Source organism: Panthera uncia, assembly GCF_023721935.1.
Source record: "Panthera uncia isolate 11264 chromosome C1 unlocalized genomic scaffold, Puncia_PCG_1.0 HiC_scaffold_4, whole genome shotgun sequence".
NCBI lineage: Eukaryota > Metazoa > Chordata > Mammalia > Carnivora > Felidae > Panthera > Panthera uncia.
Window position 1 is genome coordinate 54,501,850 of NW_026057585.1, and position 22,966 is coordinate 54,524,815.

General features: G+C 34.6%; 1 protein-coding gene across 6 annotated transcripts in view; it reads left to right on the plus strand.

The window, feature by feature from the left end:
* DOCK7 (dedicator of cytokinesis 7) overlaps nucleotides 1-22,966 on the plus strand; it is a 227,697-nt gene that overhangs the window by 162,234 nt on the left and 42,497 nt on the right. For 3 of the 6 annotated variants that reach the window (XM_049618558.1, XM_049618554.1, XM_049618555.1), the window contains 6 exons: nucleotides 267-406; nucleotides 5,141-5,310; nucleotides 6,291-6,445; nucleotides 16,345-16,527; nucleotides 16,638-16,773; nucleotides 20,604-20,700. In XM_049618558.1, coding sequence (XP_049474515.1) covers nucleotides 267-406; nucleotides 5,141-5,310; nucleotides 6,291-6,445; nucleotides 16,345-16,527; nucleotides 16,638-16,773; nucleotides 20,604-20,700 — 881 coding nt within the window. Of the gene's footprint in view, nucleotides 1-266; nucleotides 407-5,140; nucleotides 5,311-6,290; nucleotides 6,446-16,344; nucleotides 16,528-16,637; nucleotides 16,801-20,603; nucleotides 20,701-22,966 lie in introns of all 6 variants that reach the window. The other 3 variants (XM_049618551.1, XM_049618556.1, XM_049618557.1) reach the window with 1 other exon arrangement.

The following is a 22,966-nucleotide window of genomic DNA, read 5'->3' on the forward strand; positions in this document are numbered from 1 at the left end:
AAAAAAAAAACAGTTGGAAAAGTTTCAGTATGAGAAAAGGGAAATTGAAAATAATTAAAAGTGTTTTTTTCATCATAGTCTCCTGTATGAAAAATAGGAGCAGTTACTTTTTCCAGTGCGAATAATAGTAATGTAAAATAAACTACCCTACACAAAGTGTATCTCATATTGAGATAATGCTCGTACTGCATTTGTTGTAATGTTCTGTCTGTAGGATGTTCTGTTGCACAGCTATTATTGTTTTGTCCTACCTCACTCCCAAACAGAGTTCTGGATTTTCCACAAACGTACAAGACCAGAAGATTGCAAATATGTTTGAATTGTCTGTGCCTTTTCGCCAACAGCATTATTTGGCAGGACTTGTGTTAACAGAGCTGGCTGTCATTTTAGACCCTGATGCTGAAGGGTAAGTAGACTAATTTTTGCCTTGTAGAATATCAGTTTGATTTTGGATAATGGGACAGAAGTATCACACCGATACTTCTAAGAATCGAAAGAATACTCTGCACCACTTGTAATCTACTTCTGTATTTACTAAGTTCCATACCCATGTTATTTCTGCATTTCATTGATTTCAAGAAAGCCATTTTTTCATACTTTATCATCTCCGAATTTGAGGTTTATCTTGAACTCAGTGGCGTATTGTGGTTTATTTGGTAGCATTTTCCCCCCTTCTTAATGGTTATACAAAATATTTGTGCATATTAGTGGGTTAACTCATGGATTTATTGGTATATACAGTAGACACATTTCAATTGAAAATGGTCTGGTTTTCTATTTGATTCCTTGTACAGAAAATGTGTCATTTGCCATCATACTATATAGCATTTTATTTCAAACTTTGTCCTATAAACAAATGTCTTTAGGTTTTAAGAACTTCCAAAGTTGTGTACACTTCTGTAGAATTTTTGGAAATTGATACAGTAAGGAAAGGGCATATTGTCTGGTGATTTGAATTTATAGAAATAGCTTGAGTATTATGGTGCAGCTTCCCTATAGGGTATTTCTATCTTAATAGTTATTGTTAAAAATTTCCATGATCATTATTCCTTTGGATAATAATTCCTTTTTTATCCTCATAATAGGATCTTTAGGAGGTTTTTTTTCTTAATTCTTATTTAAATTCCAGTTAACATACACTGTAATATTAGTTTCAGGTGTACAATATAGTGATTCAACACTTGATACAGCACCCGGTGCTCATCACAACAAGTGCACTCTTTAATCCCCATCACCTCTTCCACCCCTCCCCACACACATCCCCTCTCTGGTAACCATCAGTTTGTTGTACAGAGTTAAGAGGCTGGGTTTTATTTATCTTTTTATCTTTATTTGTTTTGTTTCATAAATTCCACCTATGTGTGAAATTGTATGTTATTTGTCTTTCTTTGACTTATATCGTGTAGTTTTGTTTTTTTTTTTTTTAAGTTTATTTTTGAGAGAGAGAGCATGAGCAGAGGAGGGGCAGAGAGAGAGAAAGAGAGGGAGGGAGAGAGAGAATCCATGGGGCTTAAACTAACAAACCATGAGTTCATGACCTGAGCCAAAATCAAGTGTTGGATGCTTAACCTGAGCAACCCAGGCACCCCTCACTTAGCTTAATACCCTCCAGATCCGGCCATGTTGTTGCAAATGGCAAGATTTCATTCTTTTTTATGGCTAATATGCCAGTGTGTGTGTGTGTGTGTGTGTGTGTGTGTGTGTGTGTGTGTATCTGTATCAGTCATCTTATTTTTTTCTTCTCAAAAATATATATTTTTTCAATATATACACACACACGTATATGTATACATATGTATATACGTATACGTATGCATATATATATTCTGTATCTTCTTTATCTGTTAATGGATGATTGCTTCCATATCTTGGCTATTGTGAATAGTGCTGCAATAAACACAGAGGTGTATATATCTTTTGAATTAGTGTTTTCATATTCTTTGGGTAAAATCCAGACTTTTTTTTCTTTTCTTTTCTTCTCTCTTTTTTTTTTTTTTTTTTTTTTTTTAGAGAGAGAGAGAGGAGAGAGAGAGAGAGAGAGAGAGAGAGAATGAATGGAGGGGCAGAGGGAAAGGAAAAGAGAGAATTTCAAGCAGGCTTCACTCCCAGTGCAGAGCCTGACACAGGGCTCGATGTCATGACTGTGTGATGACCTCAGCCAAAATCAAGAGCTGGATACTTAACCGACTGAGCCACCCAGGCACCCCCAATCCAGACTTTTAATAATGGTCCTCAAAGTCCTATTTACCTGGCTTTTGTGTGCTTCTGCCACTGTCTTCCCTACCCACATCCTAAAATCTAGCCATCCTGGTCTTTCTTTCTGTTTCTTTAATGTGCCAAAGTCATTCACACCTTAGGGTATTTGCACTTGGTTCTTTTCTCTGCCTGAAGCAGTGCTCACATTACTCTATGACTGTCATGTACCCATTTGCTCTTTGTGATTCTTCAGGTCTCCACTCAAATAGCATCTTCTCAGGCTTTCACTGACCATCTAGGCAAAATTAGAGCACATTACCTTGCCACAATCATTCTTAAACATGTAGCCCTCTTTTATTTTCTACAAAACACTTATATGAAATTTGCTGCTTAATTTCGGTCTTCTCCCATTAGAGTGTGATTTCATGAGAGCATGCACTTGATCTTTCTTTTTCACTACCATCCTTCCAATGCCTTAGAATTGTGTCTAGTACAAAGTGGATGAATACATATGCATAAATAGATATTAACTCAATGAATGAGTGACTAAGAGACTTAGATCCCATCTCTAAATTTTATATTCTTTAATGGTATATAGATAAAATACAGCATACAATGTCTTAGATCCTTGAGAGGAATGCTTTTTTACTTCATTTGCTTACTAATGAGAATAATTCTTTGAGTGGCAATAATATGTTTTAAAACCAAAGAGTTGCTCCCTAGAAACTTTCATTATAGTTAGAAAATCAAGACTGTGAAACCATACACTATGATTAAATGCTAATTTTGTAGCATAGACATAGTTCTATAGAACATGAATACCTTTACTACTGCATTTGTGACACTGAATTATTTTCGTGTCTGTGTTTGTTGCTATTCAAACTCTTTAAAAACAGAGACCGTGTCTTACCCTAACACGTAGAATAGGATGTTGCAGGTCCTGCATAAACATATATTTAATAGTTGCATATGATTAAGTAATGTAGACATATGGAAAAGCTTCATGAAGATGAGTGGGTTATAGGTGGGTTGAAGTCGGTCTGGTAGCTGCAGACAGCTAAGGAATATGCACCCAGGTTTGGCAGTCATCACTGGTAATGAAAAAATCCACAAGGGAGAACATAAAAAGCAAATGACCAGAACCTGAGATTTGGATGAAATGAGAGAGAGTATGAGGAAGGTTTGGAACTATTTGGAGAAAATATTGAGAAGAAAAAAGATAAGATGACAGTGTCGAGTAGATAACTGGAGAATAAAATCTGAGATATGTCATTTAGATGTGTTTCTGGACAGTGTTTAAAACTACACTTTCTGAATAAAAATATGGAAAGAAGAAAAATCTCCAGCTTGATTTCATATATAGCAATGTAAAGTGGCAGATAAGATTAAGGACTCTGGAGTAAGACTAACTGGTTTCCAATCCCTCTTTGAAATTGGCTATGTGATCTAAAAAGTGATAAAAGCTAGTATATACTGCAGAAGGCAGTGTGCAAGATAGTGTGCTAATAAGTATGTTACATAAACTACGCAGCTTAATTCTCACAGCTGCCTTATGAGGTAGGTAATTACCCTCATATCTTAAGTAGGGAAACAAGTTAAATATCTAAAAAATTATTTAGCTATTAAATGATAAAGATATTACAGTGCCATGTGTAAACATTCAAACTGTTAGTTTCAAAAAAAAGGGAGTAGGGGGCTTATATATTTAAATTTAATTTAAATTTTAAATATTTAAATTAAATTTAATTTTGTTTAATAAAAGCATACATTTATTTAAATAATTAAAAATCAAATAAATTTTCTAAATTTATTTAAAAATTCCATTTACTAGGAAGTAAGCACATGCTATGGACTGTATATTCAGGAAGTTTATTACTGGGGAAATTATTATAGTAGTTTATTACGAAGGGATACTATATAAGCTAGAGGAAACTAGTTTTAAGTAAACTTGTATTTTCAACATAGGAAAGTCTCATTTGAAAGAAAGAAGGGAAGAGTTTATGAGGGGGGCATTGAAGCTGTTGAAGAAACATGCGGTTCATTGAACATAATGCAGAAATTTCCTTTTGAGAGAAGATACAACTTTTTCTGAGACAGAAGGAATGATGGAGATACAAAGGTGCAGATGTGTTAAAAGATCTGGCCAGAGCAAATTCTGAATGGTTTTTCTTTACTAAAAGACAGAAGTTGGAGGTAAAGTCTTATCCTCATACTGATGGTGATAGGCTGCAGGGGAGAGAATGAGATGTGACACCACTGCCAGGTGTTGCTTTAAGAGTGCCTATGGAAGTTGGCCGAATGTTTAATTAGAATAGTTGGCATACTCAAAGCACCTTTAACATAAAAAGAGGCAAAAAAAAAAAAAAAAAAAAAAGTGACGATGAGTATTTTAGCCCAGTTGAAACTGAAGGGATCGGGAAGGTGTAGGGCCTGAGTGAGGTAGAAGGAGCAAGGAAGTTGACTTTCGAAAGAGACATCAAAGGCAACTCTCGAGCCTATGGACTGCATAATCCATTAAGTAGAGGATTTTTCTATTAGAAAAAGGAAATAAAAGTTTAGTTTTGGTAAATGTAAACTTTTGGTAAAAGATCTAATTTGAAATAAAATTTGAAGCTACTTATGATTTACTTTTTGTTTTTTGTTTTAAAATATAACCATACTGTTCATATTCAATATGAGTATGCACTAATAAGGAGATAATGTAAAAACACTCAGATTTACTCCTGAGTGAATTTGTTTAGCATTTCTTTTTTCCCTCTATCCTTACTTTATACAGACATTTGTTAATTTTATGAGAAATGTTTTATAGAAAGACCTGCAAATATATGGCAAAGTTTAAGTTAAAATTAACTCAGTACCATGACTTACTATTTGCTTTAACGATATTTACTAATCTCTGTGACCTTACTGCTGCTGCTTCTTCTTCATCTTCTTTTTAAAATAGACTGTTTGGATTGCACAAGAAAGTCATCAATATGGTACACAATTTACTATCCAGTCACGACTCAGACCCACGGTACTCTGACCCCCAGATAAAGGCTAGGGTGGCCATGTTGTATCTACCTCTGATTGGCATTATCATGGAAACTGTTCCTCAGCTGTATGACTTTACAGGTACTTAGTATATTTAAAACAAATTTTTAAAGAAAATCTCAGTGTTTAAAAATATTAGAAATAGCTCGAGGATAAAGATCTTATTTTAGGGAAAGAATTATAAGAAAATGTACACTGACATAAGTAAACTATAAATATTTAACCATATTACTGAATAACTTTTGATTATGTGAGAGAATTCACTGCAAACTTTTCTTAACTGGTTCTTAAGATGAATTTTAATGATATAAGACTTTTCTGTACCTACCTATTAGAAAATAGGATTTTTGGTATGAGACTATACTGTTCATCTGAAGAAAATATGTAAGAAAACTTGACAGATGTCTACCACCTTCAGTCACAATTTTATTCATATATAAGACTGAAATTAATATTCCCCTGAATATTAAGAATTATGTTTATCATTAATACTGGGTTTATAAGTTGAAGTTCCGTTGCTTTTTAAAACCTAGAACTCACAAAATTTTATTGCTCTTGCTTTCCATATTTAGAATTTACTTGCCCTAAAGGAAATACTGTAGTTTGCATTTAAATTAACATTTAATCTGATAAAGTGCTTCCAGTTCAATAAAATAAAAACAAACATTTACTAAGTACCTAATACATATTAAGAACTTCAACAGAACTGGTGATACAAAGATAACCAACTCCATGCCTTTATGGGACTGGTTCTTGAGTGTTCAACCAGTATTTTGATCGCTAAAATGGGCTTCTTTTATTTGAAGGCAGAAATGTTTGTATTATTATATCTTCTTTTACTAGCAAGTTAAAGTTCTCTACAAAACTATACATTATTGTTGTAGGAATGGGTTAATGTTTAAAATATTGTCTAAAATAAGTAAATCTAATGATAAATACTACATCTTAATAGGTTTTTCCTTTAAAGGGTAATGGAGAATAGGAAAGGAAATTGCATGCTCAGTAACCATTAATTAACCTAAATGGAATTTTATTTATTTATTTTGGGATGATTTTTCCAGAAACTCACAATCAAAGAGGAAGACCAATTTGTATAGCCACTGATGACTATGAAAGTGAGAGCGGAAGCATGATAAGCCAGACAGTTGCCATGGCAATTGCAGGAACATCAGTCCCTCAGCTAACCAGGCCTGGCAGTTTCCTCCTCACATCATCGGTAAGAACAACCCTCCTGCAGAAGTTTTTTCCTGGAAAGACAGATATTTACAAGGATATCCTCTTAAATAACTGAGGTTATTGTATTAACTGATGCAAAAGTACTGTGAGTTTTATTTGTGGAAACATTAAGGTTCTGCTTATTTTATACTAAGTTGTTTTAAAAATTAATACCTCAAGGTTTATGGTATAGAACTCTGTATTCTGTCATTCAGAATTTGAAAGTTGCCTTATTGTATATAGCCTATTTTCTTTCTTTTCTTTCTTTCTTTTTTTAATGTTTGTTTATTTTTGAGAGAGAGGCAGAGCGTGAGCAGGAGCGAGGCAGAGAGAGAGAGGGAGACACAGAATCCGAGGCAGGCTCCAGTCTCTGAGCTGTCAGCACACAGCCTGACACAGGGCTTGAACTCATGAACCACGAGATCATGACCTGAGCCAAGGTCAGACGCTTAACCGACTGATCCACCCAGGCGCCCCTATTTTCAAAATCCATTTTATTCTTTATCAACCCTAAGAAATATTCTCACTGTTTAGCAATTGAAAATATTTTTTTTAATCTGTTAAAATTTATCCTGTTTCATGTTTAAGAAAATTGATAGGTTCTCTGCCCCTGTAATTTCCCCCCTTAAGGAACAAAGGATATGGGAGCAGAGAGGAAACAAACAGTAGACCAAGATCAAGTTCTTAAAGTTTCAAATGACGTTCTTTCAGAAAAATGCAATAATACTTATGGAAACTAGCCTGTTGACTTAGTTTTATTGAGATAATTTACATATCAAAAGATTCATCCATTTTAACTGTACAATTTCATGGTTTTTGATATATTTACAGAATTGTGCAGCCATCACTACAATCTAAGTTTAGAATATTTCCCCATAAAGAACCCTGAGGCCTGTTCTGTAGCCACTCCCTATTTCCTCTCAGCCCTAGGCAGCACCTAGTCTACTTTATATCTATCTAGATTTGCCTATTCTGGACATTTCATGTAAATGGAATTACATACTGTGATCTTCTATGTCTAGCTTTTTTACCAAACATAATATTTTTGTGATTCAGCCATGTTGTAATGTATATCAGCACTTCCTTTTTTTTTAATTGCCAAATAATACTCTTTTGTATTGATATACCAGATTTTCATCCATTTGTCAGTTGATGATCATTTGGATCCTTTTCCCTTTTTGACTGTTAGGAATGATGCTACTGTGAACATTTGTATACATGTCTTTGTGTACACATGTTTTTGTTTCTCTTAGGTAGATATCTAGAAGTGGATTTGTTGGGTCATCTGGTATCTCTGTGTTTAACATTTTTGGAAACTTCGGAATTTTCAAAGTGGCTGCACCATTTTACATTCTCACCAACAATAAATTAAGATTCCTGTTTCTCATATCCTCACCTACCTTTGCTATTATCTCTTTTTGTTATTATAACCACCTTGGTATAGAGTAGTATCTCACTGTGGTTTTGATTTGCATTTCCCTAATGTCTACTGATGTTGAGCATCTTCGTTTGCTTATTGAGACATCTTTTTCGTATGTCTTATTTAGAGAAAAGTTCATTCATATTCTTTGCCAGTTTAGTATTGTGTTACTTCCTTGTTATTGAGTTAAAAGGATTTTTTTATATATTGAGTACAAATCCCTTATCAGATACGTGATTTGCAAATATTTTCTCCTGTTCTGTGGATTATCTATTTGCTTTGTTGATTGTGTCATTTGAAGTGCACAAGTTTTTAATTTTGATGAATTCAATTTATCAACTTTCTTTTATCCCTTGTACTTTATATATTATTTTGTATGTATAACATCAAAAGTACGTGTACAATTAAAGTATAACAATGAAAGAAACAATAATGTACCCACCACCCAACTTCAGAAATAGAACATTGCAAATTCCTTGGAAGTTCCCAGTCTGCCCTCAGTCCAATCCCTCTCTCCTCTCAGAAGGACCACTGTGCACCATTTTGTTGACCATCCTTTTCACTTTTTAAAACTTTTCTTAGATGAAATATACTATATATTAAAAATTACATGAATCATAAATGTACAAATTTACAAAACGTAAAATGAACACCTTTGTAACCACCTCTCAGGACAAAATATAGAACATTGGCTGCCTTTCAGCCAATTGGATTTTCTTCTCCACCACAGCTATCCACCACGCCACCCTCTCTTCTAACTAATTGCTTAATTTTGCTTATCGTTTTACCGTTCGAGTGGGCATCCCTAAATCCTGTAGTTTAATTTTATATTTTTATTATTCATCCATATTATAAAATGTAGCTATAATTTACTGATACTCGTTTCTGATGACATTCATTTGTCTGACTATATATAAAACTATTTACCTTTTTTTAACTTATTTTATTCTTGGATGCATGAATGGTTTCTGATTTTGGGTTATTTCAAATAGTAGCCCTATAGATTCCTTTACATGTATCCTGTATGTATATACTTTTATTCAGGATATTTCCTAGGAGTGGAATTTGCTGGGTTATAGAATCTATGTGTATCTTTATTACCAGTATACTTGGGTATTTTCCAAAGGGTTTGTCTCAGTTTATATGTTACCTGTAGTATGAGAGTTCCCATTCCTTCACATGTTCATCAGCATTTAGACTTTTCAGACTTTAGAATTTTTGTTAATCTGTAATTTATAGTTGTATCTCATTTTAGCCTTTGTTTTCCTGATGTCTTATGAGGGTATGCACTTCTTCATATATATGTTGACAATTTGAATTTTCTCTTTTGAGGTGTCTAGAGTTTTTGCCCAGTTGCCATTTGGTTTTCTGCCATTGTTTACAATTTGTATGAGTTTTATATGTTCTTGATCAAGCCCGTTATCAATTATAAGTGGCTCAAATATTTCCTTTTTGGTGGCTTGCTTTTATCACACACTGAACAGTGAATTTGGTGATTAGAGTTTCTTATTTTAAAATACTTAAGTTTGTCAATCTTTTCCTGTACAGCTAGTGTTTTTTTGTATCTTTAAAATTTTTTCCTATTTCAAGATTATGAAGATATTCCCTATGTTATTTTTTTTAACCTGATGACTTTTTTTTTTTATTTTTTTATTTTTTTATTTTTTTTGAAGGAGAAAGAGTGAGCGGGGAGGGGCAGACAGAGAGGGAGAGAGAGGATCCCAAGCAGGCTCCGGGCTGAGACCATTGAGGGTCTCCACAGAGACCATTGAGGGGCTCAAACTCACAAACCATGAGATTATGACCTGAGCCAAAATCAAGAGTCAGACGCTTTAATGGACTGAGCCACCCATGTGCCCCTCCCTATGTTATTTTTTAAATGCTTTTTTTGTTCTTTCATTTTAATCCTAAAATTTACCTGGAATTTTTTTATGAACAGTAGAATTTAGGGAGCCAGTTTCATTCATTTATTTATATAATACCAAATTCTCTCAACACCATTTATTAAAAGATTATTTTCCTTACTCCTCAGTACTATCTATGTATGGTCTGTCATGTAGAAAAAAATCCTCATGCAGGGCACTGTTGTGATGAGTACTGGGTGTTTTACGTAAGTGATGAATCACTAAATTCTACACCTGAAACTAATAATTAAACTATATATTAGCTAGCTGGAATTCAGATAAAAGCTTGAAAAAAAAGAAAAAAAATCCTCATGCATATTAAAACAAATTTCTTGACTAATTCTTGGCCCTTTGCATTTCTACATAAATTTTAGAATTAGCTCATGATGTTTCACTAAAGTAAATAAAAACCGGTGAATCTGTGGGGATTTTGGTTAAGATTGTAATGATTCTGTGGGTTAATTTTGAGGACAATTGATACTTTTACACTACTGAATCTCCTAATCATTGAACATGAAAGATCTACCTATTATTTAGGCCTTCTTTAATGTCTATAAATATATAAACTTTTATACTTTTCACTAAAAGAGTCCTAGTACATTTTTTGTAGATGTGTTTTTTGGTCCTTGATATTTTTTTACTTTTATAATATTATAAAATTATATAATACATATAATTATATATAATCTTATAAATGTCATATTTTTCAAAAATTATTTTTTCCAACTGTTGATTACTTTCATGTGGAAATGGAATTGATTTTATACAGTGATGTTTATTTTTAGCAGAATTGCTAAACTAATAACATATGTATAGGCTTTTTTTCTACATACACAGTCCAGTCATCTATGAATAATGGCAGTTTGTTTCTTTCAAGTTTTTCTCATAACTTATTTTATTGGCTAAAACCTCCAGTACAGTTGTTGAATACAAGTGGTGATAACATCCTTAAAGGGGAAACTGGAACACTTCATTCTTAAACGTATGTGATGTAGTTTTGGGGGATTTTTTGTTTTGGATTTTTTTTTTTTTTTTTTTTTTTTTTTAGCTATCCTCCATTACATTATGGAAGATCTCTTCTGTTCCTCGTTTGCTAAGAGTTTTGTTTTTTAATTACAAGTAGTTGAATTTTAATCATGCTTTCTTTGCATCCACTGAGACACTCATGTTATTTTGCCTTTTTTTTTTTTTTTTTTTTTTAATGTTTATTTTTGAGAGAGACAGAGCACAAGCAGAGGGGCAGAGAGACAGGGAGACACAAAATCTGAAGCAGGCTCTAGACTTTGAGCTGTCAGCACAGAGTCCAATGCAGGGCTCGAACCCACGAACCATGAGATCATGACCTGAGCCGAAATTGGATGCTTAACCAACTGAGCCCCCCAGGCACCTGTTATTTTGCTTTTTAATCTTTTACTGAGACCCCTTTCAATTGATTTTCTAGTATTAAACCTACCTTCAGTTCCTGAATTAAACCCAGCTTTTTTTCATGATTGTGTATTAATGGATGTTATGTGCTGTAATTTAAGATACATGTATTTATGTTTGTCAGTAAAATTGCTTGTAATGTTTTTCTCATAATGTTCTTTACAAATTTTGGAATCACGGTTAGGAAAGCCAATTTAAATGAGCCAGGGAATTTGCCCTTTTATGCTGTCTGTAGAGACTTGTTTAAAATTGGAGTTATTTCTTCCTGGAGTATTTGGGGAAATTGTGGGTGAGGCCATCTGTACTTGGAGTTTTCTTTTTTGAAAGTTTAAAAAGTACTGATTTAATTTCTTTAATGACTCTAAGACTGTTGAAGTTTTCTATTTCCTTTTATACTGGTTTCTGTAAATTTTATTCTAATAGAAATTTATTAAAATCTATTGGCATACAAAATTCAAATATCTTCTATAATCTTTTTAATGTCTATACCATCTGTAGTAAATGGTTTCATTTCTGTGTCTGAATTTTTTTGTACATTTGTCTTAAATCAGTCTCAGTAGAAATTTGTGTAATCTTTAGTCTTTATAAAGAACCAATTTGGGTTCTTTTGAATGTTTATCTTCATTATTTAATGTCTTCTACTTTTTTTGCATTTATAGTTTTCTTTCTCTCACTTCTTGATGGATGTTTAACCTACTAATTTTCATCCTTCCTTCTTTGGTACATATTTTAAGCCTGTATATTTTCCTTTAATTATTGTTTTAGTTACATGCCACAGTTTATATGTAGCATTTTTATTATTCAGTTCAAAATATATCTGAAGTTCATTATGATTATTTTTGTCTTTTATGCCCTAAGTTTTTGTTTTAAAATATCTAGTCATAGGAAAATTTCTCATAATCCTTTGTTTCTGATTTTGACCTGATTTCATGATCAGAGAACTTTGTGTAATTTTTCAGTTTGTTATATTTGTGACAGCTGGTTTCATGGTCTTGTATTTAGTCAGTTTTTGCAAATAGGTCACGTATTTGAAAGTGCATATTCTTTAGTGTATTTCAGTGTTCTGTATTTGTCCATTACACCTGTTATTTCAAATTTGTTAGTCTTCTTGTTTAAACCTTTGTTCTTTTTACTGAATTCTGTCTGCTTATTCTAATATCCCATTAAAATCATGGCTTTTTAATAGCTTGTCATTTCCTAAGGATTCATTTCCTTTGAGGCCTTATTATGAAATACCTAATTTTAATTGTTAGTTTTTTGATGGACTGCACCTCTTATCAACATGAATTGTAAGACTTTTTATTTTGCCTTCAAGTCTATTTTGTATTGTATTAGTAGAAGATATCTATCTTCTGAGATATATATATATATATATATATATATATATATATGAGTTTTTTCATCCTTCTCCTTTCAGCATTTTTTTCTTATGTTTTAAATGTTTGAAAATTATGTTTTACATGTGTCTTTTATAATCAACATGTAGTTAGATTTTTGTCTTAAGCTTTTAAAATATAGTCTGTTCATTTTTGTCTTTCACTAGAGTTTTTAAAAGCCACTTAATTTAGGGGCACCTGGGTGGCTCAGTCAGTTAAGCATCGAACTTTGGCTCAGGTCATGATCTCGCTGTTCGTGAATTTGAGCCCTGCATTGGGCTCTGTGCTGACAGGTCAGAGCTTGGAGCCTGCATCAGATTCCGTGTCTCCCTCTCTCTATCCCTCCCCTGTTCTATCTCTCTCTCTCAAAAATAAATAACAAAACATTAAAAAAAAACTTTTAGGGCGCCTGGGTGGCTCAGTCGGTTAAGCGTACGGCTTCGGCTCAGGTCATGATCTCATGTTCATGGGTTCAAGCCCCTCAATGGGCTCTGTGCTGACAGCTCAAAGCCTGAAGCCTGCTTCAGATTCTGTGTCTCCTCTCTCTCACTCTCCTCCATCTGAGCTCTCTCTCTCTCTCTCTCTCTCTCTCAAAACTGAACATTAAAAAAAATTTTTTTAATAAAATCCACTTAATTTGATATAACTAAATTTAATGTACTTAACATTCTTTAATTTTACTTCATATTGTCCCACCCCGTATGCCTGTTTGTCTCATTTATTGTGTTTTTTTAGATTATTTTTTTCCTTTCATTCATTTTCCTTGTTCTATTTTTTTCCTTTCTTCTACTTTAGAAGTTATACATTCTGTTTCTTTTTTTCATTGTATTACAAATCACTGTATACTTCCTTAAATTAAATTCCATCTCATTTAATCATTACCCTTACTTTCACATTGGTTAATAGAAGGATCTTAGAACAGGTTGATTATTTATTTACCTTTCTGCCTACTTAAATGCTATTTTCATGCATTTTTAATAGTATATATCATTAAACTTCAAGAGACATTATTATTACTTGTATGGCTATATAAATTTAATTATCATTTAAATTTGCACATGTGTTCACCACTGTATTTGCTTTTTTCCCAAATTTGTGACCTTCCATAAGAAATACTGTATCCTTTAGAATTTTCTGTGCTATGGTGATGAACTTTGTGTTTCTTTGAAAAATATCTTTGTTTGACCTTCATTCTTAAGGTTTTTGTATTTTGTATTTTTTTGAAATAGCATCTGAGTATCCTGTTTTCTTTCAGCATGCTAAGGGCATTGTCTCCACTGTCTTCTCATTTCCATTACTGCTACTTTTTTATTTTTAAAGTTCATTTATTTATTTTGAGAGAGAAAAAGAATGTAAGTGGAGAGGGGCAGAGAGAGAGAGAGAATCCCAATCAGGCTCTGGGGAGCTGCATATGGGGCTCAAACTCCAGAATGGTGGAATCATGACCTAAGCCGAAGTCAAGAGTTGGTCACTTAACTGCACCACCCAAACACACTTCAATTACTGCTTTAGCTGTGTCTTGGGTGCTTGGGTGGCTCAGTTGGTTAAGCATCTGACTCTTGATTTCAGCTCAGGTCGTAATCTCATGGTTTATGAGATCGAGCCCCACATAGAGCTGTGTGCTGACAGCACGAAGCCTGCTTGGGATTCTCTGTCTCCCTCTCCCTCTCCCTCTCTCTCTCTCTGTCTCTGTCTCTCTGTGTGTGCATCTCCCCAGCTCACTCTTAAGTACGTGTGCTCTGTCTCTCTCTCTCAAAAATAAATAAATAAACTAAAAAAAACCCCATTCTCTCTCCCTCTGCCCTTTCCCTTACCCTGCTCATGTTTTCTCTCTCTCTCTTAAAAAAAAAAAAAAAAAAAAAAAAAAAAAAAGGTGTTGAGCTATTGCTTCTTTAAAGATAATCTGTCTCTCCCTCCACCTCTTTTTTATGATATTCTCCTTAGAATTGGTCTTCTGTGCTTTCATTCTGTTGCATCTAGTTTTGAATTTCTTTATGTTTGTTCTGCTTGGTATTTGTTTTTTTTTTTTTTTTTTTTTTTGGACTTCTTAAATCTGTAGTTCAGCATCTTCAGTTCTGTGAAATTCTAGACTATTACCTGCCCAAATATGTCCTCTTCTTCATTCTGTCTCTCCTCTTTTTATATTCCAGTTAAGCTTATGTTAGTCCTCTTTATTGCATCCTCTGTGTCTCTTTTCTTCTGTATAGTCCATCTTGTTGTTAACCTGTTCTTCACACTGGGTTGTTGTTTTTGATCTATCTTCCAGTTTACTAATTCTCTCCTTAATTCTACCTAATATTACTTTAAATCACTCCATTGAGTTCTTAATTTGGTTATTGTGTGATTTGGTTAAGTGAGTTTATGTAGGTGAATTCACTTATATGTGCAAGCATAGTGAACATAGGTAAGTGTTTGATTTCTCTCTGGAGCCACCCTTTCTTCTGCATTTGAATCTCAGGCCTGCTACTTACTGCAAAATACCTGTATAGAATACTTCTCAGTGTCTTAGTTTTCTTTGACTGTAAGATGTGGTGAGTAATAATATTTATCTTTTTGGATGGGTGCAAGGGATAAATAAGTTAATATGCATAAAGTGTTCAGTACAGTGCCTAGCACAGAGTAAGCATCATAGAAGAGTCGACTGCTATCATTTTTATCATGTAGGATGGAGGGGAGAGTAAGGTAGTAGTTGAGATCATGACTCCAACAGTTAAGTATGTTAAACTTCCCTTTGTCTTCTCTTCTCAACATCCCTTCCAAGGCTTTCTTATTATTAGTTAGTATATTTACTTAACCAAAGCTTAGAATGTAGTATAATGGTAAAGAGTATAAGCTTTGGCGTCTGGTTAACCTGGACTAAAATCTTGGCTTAATCTCTAGCTTTTCATTTCCTTACGTTTAAACTAGAAATAACAGTGATTAATACCATCTCAGAAATCATTGTGAGAGTCAAATGAGAAATGATTAGCACAGTGTCTAGCACATCTCAAATATTCTGTTTTGTCATCATCATCACCGTTAATTGTCATCCTATATTCTTGTCTGTAAAACTAAGATGATACAACCTGCTTGGTAATACTGTTGGAGGACTAAATGAAATAATGTACAGAAAGAGCTTAGCATGATGATTAGAACAGAGTAAATATGGAATAAATGGTATCGTAGACAAGTTTTTATTCCTAATTTTTCATTTTTTTTCATTTTTTTTCATTTTCACATGCTGTATTACAAGTGCAGATTGAAGACTGAAGATAGCACCTTCACCTTATTTCTCTAAGTGAAAGTGCTTTTTATTTACGTATGGTCTAAGACTCTTCCCTTTTGTCAGTGGCCCTTGAGAGGAATCCATAGTTCTTTAAGCCTGATAAACATTTTGTTATTACTATTCTACTCTGTTCTTATACCACTTTATGGAGTCATTTGCTTTTTCTTTTACCATATTATATCAGACATGATGAACATAGATATCTTAGTTTTAATAGTGGATCTGTTATGTTTTTCCCTTGTTTCTTTCAGTGTTTATTGTCTACAGGAAACCCTACCATATAAATTAAAACAATCTTTCAATGCCAGGAAAAGTTATTAAACTTCAGGACCTGAAGTTTAAGGCTCTATATGACTTATTCAAGTATTGTCTAAATCAAATGGTTCTTTTTAAATATTTGATTTTTTAAGCAATTTTTGTTTTATTACAGTTAGAAGAAAACAGTTGACAACCCCAGAAAAGAAATGGCCATTGATCAGTCTGTCTCATTCTACTGTTCTTTATTTTCAGAGTGGTAGGCAACACACTACCTTTTCAGCAGAATCGAGTCGGAGCCTTTTGATCTGTCTACTTTGGGTTCTCAAGAATGCAGATGAGACAGTTCTACAAAAGTGGTTCACAGATCTCTCAGTCCTACAGCTAAACCGGCTATTAGATTTGCTTTATCTCTGCGTATCTTGCTTTGAGTACAAAGTAAGTGATCACTATGCCATTGCAGAGAAAAACGAGAAAGAAAACATAATGTGGAAAAGGAAGAAGGAAATTTCCTCAATGGCTCTTCTTTGCTAATGTTTAAATTTTAGGGAAAGAAAGTGTTTGAAAGAATGAATAGTTTGACCTTTAAGAAATCAAAAGACATGAGAGCAAAGCTTGAAGAAGCTATTCTTGGGAGCATAGGTGCTAGGCAAGAAATGGTGCGCCGAAGCCGAGGACAGCTTGGTACGTACACATTATCTTCTCCTTCTGGTGAGAATTTTTTCAGTTTCTTTGAAATATTTATTACAATGGTCATTGTTGCAAATCTTCAGTGATTCGACACTTTTTTTAAAAAAAGTGTTTTAAATGAAACTCTGAATTAACTTGAATAACCACATCTCTCTAGGGATTCAAGTTCGAGTCCTGAGTAGGGTGAACATATTTCCTGATTTGTTCTGGACAGTCTCAGTTTATTCCTGTTGTCCTTATGTGATTATGAATAGCATCCCTTATCTTTTAAAATAGACGTTTTAAAAGCAATTTTAGGTCCATAGCAAAATCGAGCTAACAGTACAGAGATTCCCTGTATACTCCCTAGCACACAGGCATAGCCTTACCTGTTATCAACATCCCTCAGCAGAGTGGTGTACTTGTTACAGCTGGTGAACCTGCACTGACACATCATTATCACCCAAAGTCCATAATTGACACTAGGATTCACTCTTAGTTTCATACTTGCTACATTGCATCACTTCTTACTCTTAAAATAAACTTCCTAGTTTGTACAATGAATTAAAATAGCCTGTATTTCAGGGAAAGATATTGTCCCTCAGCCTCAGGTATCAGGGAGAGAAACCAGTTAGTAGCATTTGAGGCCTGTTTCTACTCCCAGATACTGCTATCCTTTAGCCATATAACCTTGGCCAGGTCACTCCATCTCCTCACTTTCCTTTTCCTTATCCGCTTTTGATTGTTTTGAGAATTTAGAAGGTAGTGTAACTAACTGATCTGTCATCATTGTAGTGACCCACGTGCGTTTAAACATTTCGTAAATTCTAAAGTCACAAATAATGACGTTGCTGAGAGCTCCTTAGGGTCAGGGACATGGCCTAGTCACCTGTATACATGACATATGCTAATAGTTCAGTGTATATTTGACTTAAAAGAGGAATGCACATTTACGTGAATATTTTTAATGTTTTCTGGTAAGCCATAAACATAGTGATCATTTATTCAAGTTAACTTAAATATCTTTTATATGCTATTTATGGTTGGAATTTCATAATAATACAGAATCTTTGCCTTTGGAATTAAGAGCACCGTTTGCTTTTTTTCCCCCACTTTAGTTGTGTGCAATGTATAGTGTACTTACAGATTTATTATGTACAACAACCTTCTAAAAAAGAATGAAAATGAGGGACCCCTGGGTAGCTCAATCGGTTAAGTGCCTGACTTCGGCTCAGGTCATGACCTCACTGTGGGTTCGAGCCCCACTCTGGGCTGTGTGCTGACAGCTGGGAGCCTGGAGCCTGCTTTGGATTCTGTGTCTCCCTCCCTCTCCCCCTCTACCACCGTGTTCTGTCTCTCAAAAATGAATAAACATTTAAAAAATATATATGAAAATGAACTTTTATTTAGTTCATTTAATTATTACCAAAATCTAATGAAGATTATCTTCAACCTTTAAGTTAAAGAAAATAAAACTCACCAGAGGTAAATAACTTGCCTACGATCATAAACTAAGTGACAGAACCAGGCTCTTTTGACTTCCGATGTAGTGTTCTGTATATTCTACTGCACCTCTTTCTAAAGTTTCTTGTTGGAGAGAGTGGCACTGTTAGTAGTATGTTATGTTTTTAAACCTGTAGCCTTAGGACAGTCATCTTTGTTTGAATGTAGAAACTGAAATTCTATATGTAGAATCTAAAGGAAATAAATGAATAAACTCCTAGATACCTCTGTTAGTGGTGCCCTAGGTGTGGGGGGAGAGGAGGGCAGAGAGGATGGAGGTGTCAAGAGGTACAAATGTCCAGTTATAAAATACTTAAGTACTGGGATGTAATGTATAGCATGGTGACTACAGTTTATACCATATTGTACATTTGAAAGTTACTAAGAGAGTAGGTTTTAAGTTCTCATCATAGGAAAATTATGTGGTAATGGATATTGACTAGGTTTAGAGTGGTGATCATTTCATAAATGTATACAGATATTGAATCATATTGTACACCTGAAACGAATATAATGACATACGTCTGTTGTATCTTAATTTTTTAAAAATTGAAGTTCTTAGAAAAATAAGACCTTTGCAATTCTTATTTGAATTTGGACACCCAAGTTATGTCACCCAATGATAGACATTGGGTGATAAGAGATGAGGGACAATTTCATGGGGGGAGGAAAGTTAATGATAAAAATGTAAATAGATCCCAGATATTTGTTTTGTTAACTGGGTAAATACAGGCATATCTTTTTTGTTTTCTTTTACCAAATTTTTTAAAGATAGAGGTTTCATAATAAAAAAAGAGGTGGGAAGAGAAGGAAAGTGAAGGGAGGGGAGAGAAAGCAGAAGACTTATCCAGACATGTCCTTTATTGTGTAGCATATTTGCTTCTCATTATTTTTTTTTAAGTTTATTTATTTTGAGAGAGAGAGAGCACACGCACACAAGTGTGGGGAGGGGTAGAGAGGAGAGGAAAGAGTGAGAATTCCAAGCAGGCTCCATGCTGTCAGCTCAGAGCCCAACTCGAGGCTCAATCCCACAACCCTAGGATCATGACCTAAGCCAAAATCAAGAGTTGGATGCTTAACCAACTGAGCCACCCAGGTGCCTCATTTCTCATTATTTTTAAAATTTCTACTTGGACTCTAAATTTTTACTTTCCTTTTTCTTTGCATTCTCCCAACCAATTTAAAATCTCAGGCTTTTCAAAAAGAAGCATTAGTTTTCTAGTTGAAAGTCTGAAGTCATGGCTAATTCCTTCCTTTAAGTGTAAATCTCTCCACAATTCTCAATACCTTCTTCACTTCTGCTGGATTTGTATGAACCAGTTCTGTCACTGCTGCCCCTTCTGGGAGCCCACAGCATTCTGTCTGCTTTCTATCCCAGAAGCCTTGGATGAAAGCCCTCTTCTTTCTCCTGTCCTGTCTTCTGTGGACCAAATAATAATTCCTAATTGTTTTAGGAATCCTTCTTACTTTGTTTCTATATTAAAGAAAAGCTTATTGAACTTCAGTATTGCCAGACACCTTGTCAACCCTAAACATAAAGGGGTGGACAAAATAGGCATAATCTCCATTCTTAAGTAGCTTATATTCTTGTGATGATAAGTGCTGTGGAGAGAACTAAAGCCAATTAAGAGGAAAGGAAGTGTTGGGGAGTTGGGGAAGACCTTTATGTGGAGGTGATGAATGACTGGTCAATGAAAATTTGTGGGAAGCACAGTCACATAAGAGGAACAACCACTGTTACAGAGGTCCTAAATCAGGAGCATATATAGAAAACACACACAAAGTAAGTGTGGTGGCATAAGTAGGAGAGAGAGTGTGGTAGGAAATAAGGTCTTATAAGACCCACGTAGGGCCTAATAAGCCATGGTTTAGGTTCAGAGAAAACAGTGTTAGAAAGTTTGCTTATATAAAAGGGCGTTTGGTTTTTTTTATATATAATGCAGGTAATATATTTCTGTTATAACTGTTATAAAAAAGTGAAAAAAATTTTTGAGAGAGAGAGTCAGAGCGTGAGCAGAGGAGGGGCAGAGAGAGAGGGAGACACAGAATCTGAAGCAGGCTCCAGACTGTCAGCACAGAACCTGATGTGGGTCTTGAACTCAAGAGCCATGAGATCATGACCTGAGCTGAAGTTGGATGCTTCACTGACAGAGCCACCTGGGCGCCCCATAAAACATTTTTAATAAAGAGTACCATTGTTAGTTTTTGCGACCTGTAGTGAGGATAAAATGGCTGTGTATAAAGTTAACGTTGTGCAGTATATCTTATATATTTGCAAATATACATATAGGTGGTCCAAATGAAACCGCACTTTAAAAATGGTTTTGAAATTTATTTGACAGAGAGAAGCCCATCTGGAAGTGCCTTTGGAAGTCAAGAAAATCTGAGGTGGAGAAAGGATATGACTCACTGGCGTCAAAACACTGAGAAGCTTGACAAGTAATATAACGTATTTTATGTTACTGATGGGCTTGTTGGATTTCAAATGCAGGAGGAAAATGGCTAATTTTATTGTTTTATATATATATTAGGTATTCAAATCTTAGACAACAAAATAGGTTTAATTTTTTTGATGTCTATTTGTTTTGAGAGAGCGCATGTGTGTGATTGGGGAAGGGCAGAGAGAGAGAGAGAGAGAAAGTCCTAAGCAGGCTCTGTGCTGACAGCCTCAATCCCATGAACTGTGAGATCATGACCTGAGCCAGAATCGAGAGTCGGACACTTAACCAACTGAGACACCCAGGCACCCAGTTATATTTAATGTTTAAATTTTAGATTAAAAAATATTTAGGGGAAGAATTTTTCATGTGGTATAGTAAAGCAAAATGTTACCCATTTTGTCTCCAACAACTGTCTCCAAAAATATGCCTTTGAAATACATTCTGCAACAGTTTTTTAATGTAATTTGGGAGTGCACTGAACTTCATATTTCAGGGATCCAAGAATTAGAAAGCTAATCTTTGTCCTCTTGGAGCTTAAAATATAATTAAGAGAAAGACAGAAACACTACAGGTCTTCTGTTTCTAGCATGGAGGTAAGCTAGGAACACTAATTGACCCCTACTGCCAAAAACAACTAAAAATGCACTTCCTGAGAGCTTGTACCTAATGAGCTGGACCTTCAGTGTAAGGGGCACCAAAAGTAATCCCTTCTTACTGCCCATGTGACCTCAGGTAAAATTGCTTAGCTTGAAACTTGGCATTGAGTCAAGGGGCTGAAATTTTTGTCTTGAGAATTTGTAATTACAAGTTAGGCCTCAAGTAGCTTGACTGGCCCAATAAACTTTGAGAATATGATGACAAGCTCATTCAGGTTTGCCTAGTACTACACCCAGTGTTAACACTGAATGTTCATCCCAGGGAATCCCTCAGTCCTGTCCTAAAGTAAACCAGGCTGCTCAGTCACACTACCTGAGGACCATCTTCAGACCAGGCTTTCAAGGATTTTCACAGATAAACTTGCAGAAGTAGGAAACACTGCCTTATGCAAGCCAGTAGAGTGAGAAATCACAGACTTGCTACCATATAGATGAGAGTTTGGATTACCAGAAACTGTCGTAGTCTCTTCAGGCTGTAACAAAATAGAACACGGTGCATTGCTTATAAACAACAGCAATTTATTTCTGATAGTTTTGGAGGCTGGGAATTCCAAGATCATGGCACCTTCGGTTTGATGTCTAGTGAAGGCCCTCACCAGGGTTACAGCAAGAATGCTGTCTTTGGTGGAAGAGCAAGCAGACTCCCTGGGCCTCTTTCATAAAGGCATTAATCCCCATTCATGAGGGCTCTGCCCTGATGACCTAATTACCTTCCAAAGACCCTACCTGCTAATACTATCACCTTGGGCATTAGATTTTTAACATGAATTTTGTGATGACACAAATACTCAGACTATAGCAGGTATTGAATACAATATAAATACTTAAAAATTCTTAAACTTTGAGTATGTCCACTTTTCTCTCCTCCTTGTCTGTTCAAGTCCATTTCTTTATTTTTTCCAGGTGTGTTTTGTTTTTTAGAAATCACAAAGGATAGGGCTGCCAGGTGGCTCAGTCAGTCGAGCATCTTACTCTTGTCTTTGGCTCAGGTCTTGATCTTACGGTTTGTGAGTTCGAGCCCCAAGTGGGGCTCTGCATTGACAGCACAGAGCCTGCTTGGATTCTCTTTCCCTCTCTCTTTGCCCCTCCTCTGCTGGTGTGCACGTGTGCACTTGCTCGCTCTCTCTAAATAAATAAATAAACTTAAAAAAAAAAAAAAAAGAAATCACAAAGCAGTGAGATGCTATGATATTAGTATATTGCTTTCTTTTGCATTTGTATAATGTGTTTTCTCTGCATGTCTTGCTGTGTTTTAAGGAAGCTTTTTTTTTTTTTTTTTTTTTTTTTTTTTTTTTTTTTTTTTTTTTTGGTGTTTTCCCGATTCTTTTTGTTTAAACCATCATGTTATTGTCAGGTTTTTTCACAAAATCTTGCTGAAATTTTAAGTTTGAACATATATATATTTCCCAATTTAATTCTAACTATGTTGTATTTTCTCCTTTAATTTATAAAATGTAAATTCATGAACTATTCTCCTAAGTGGTAGTAATAAAGATTCAGAGGTTTAAACATCCAGAAACTTTGAAAAGTTAACATTTAAAATGTTCTTGTTCTTCCACCTTGATTTATGTGTTTGTTTTGTCTATGTAGGTGTAATTGTTTCTATAT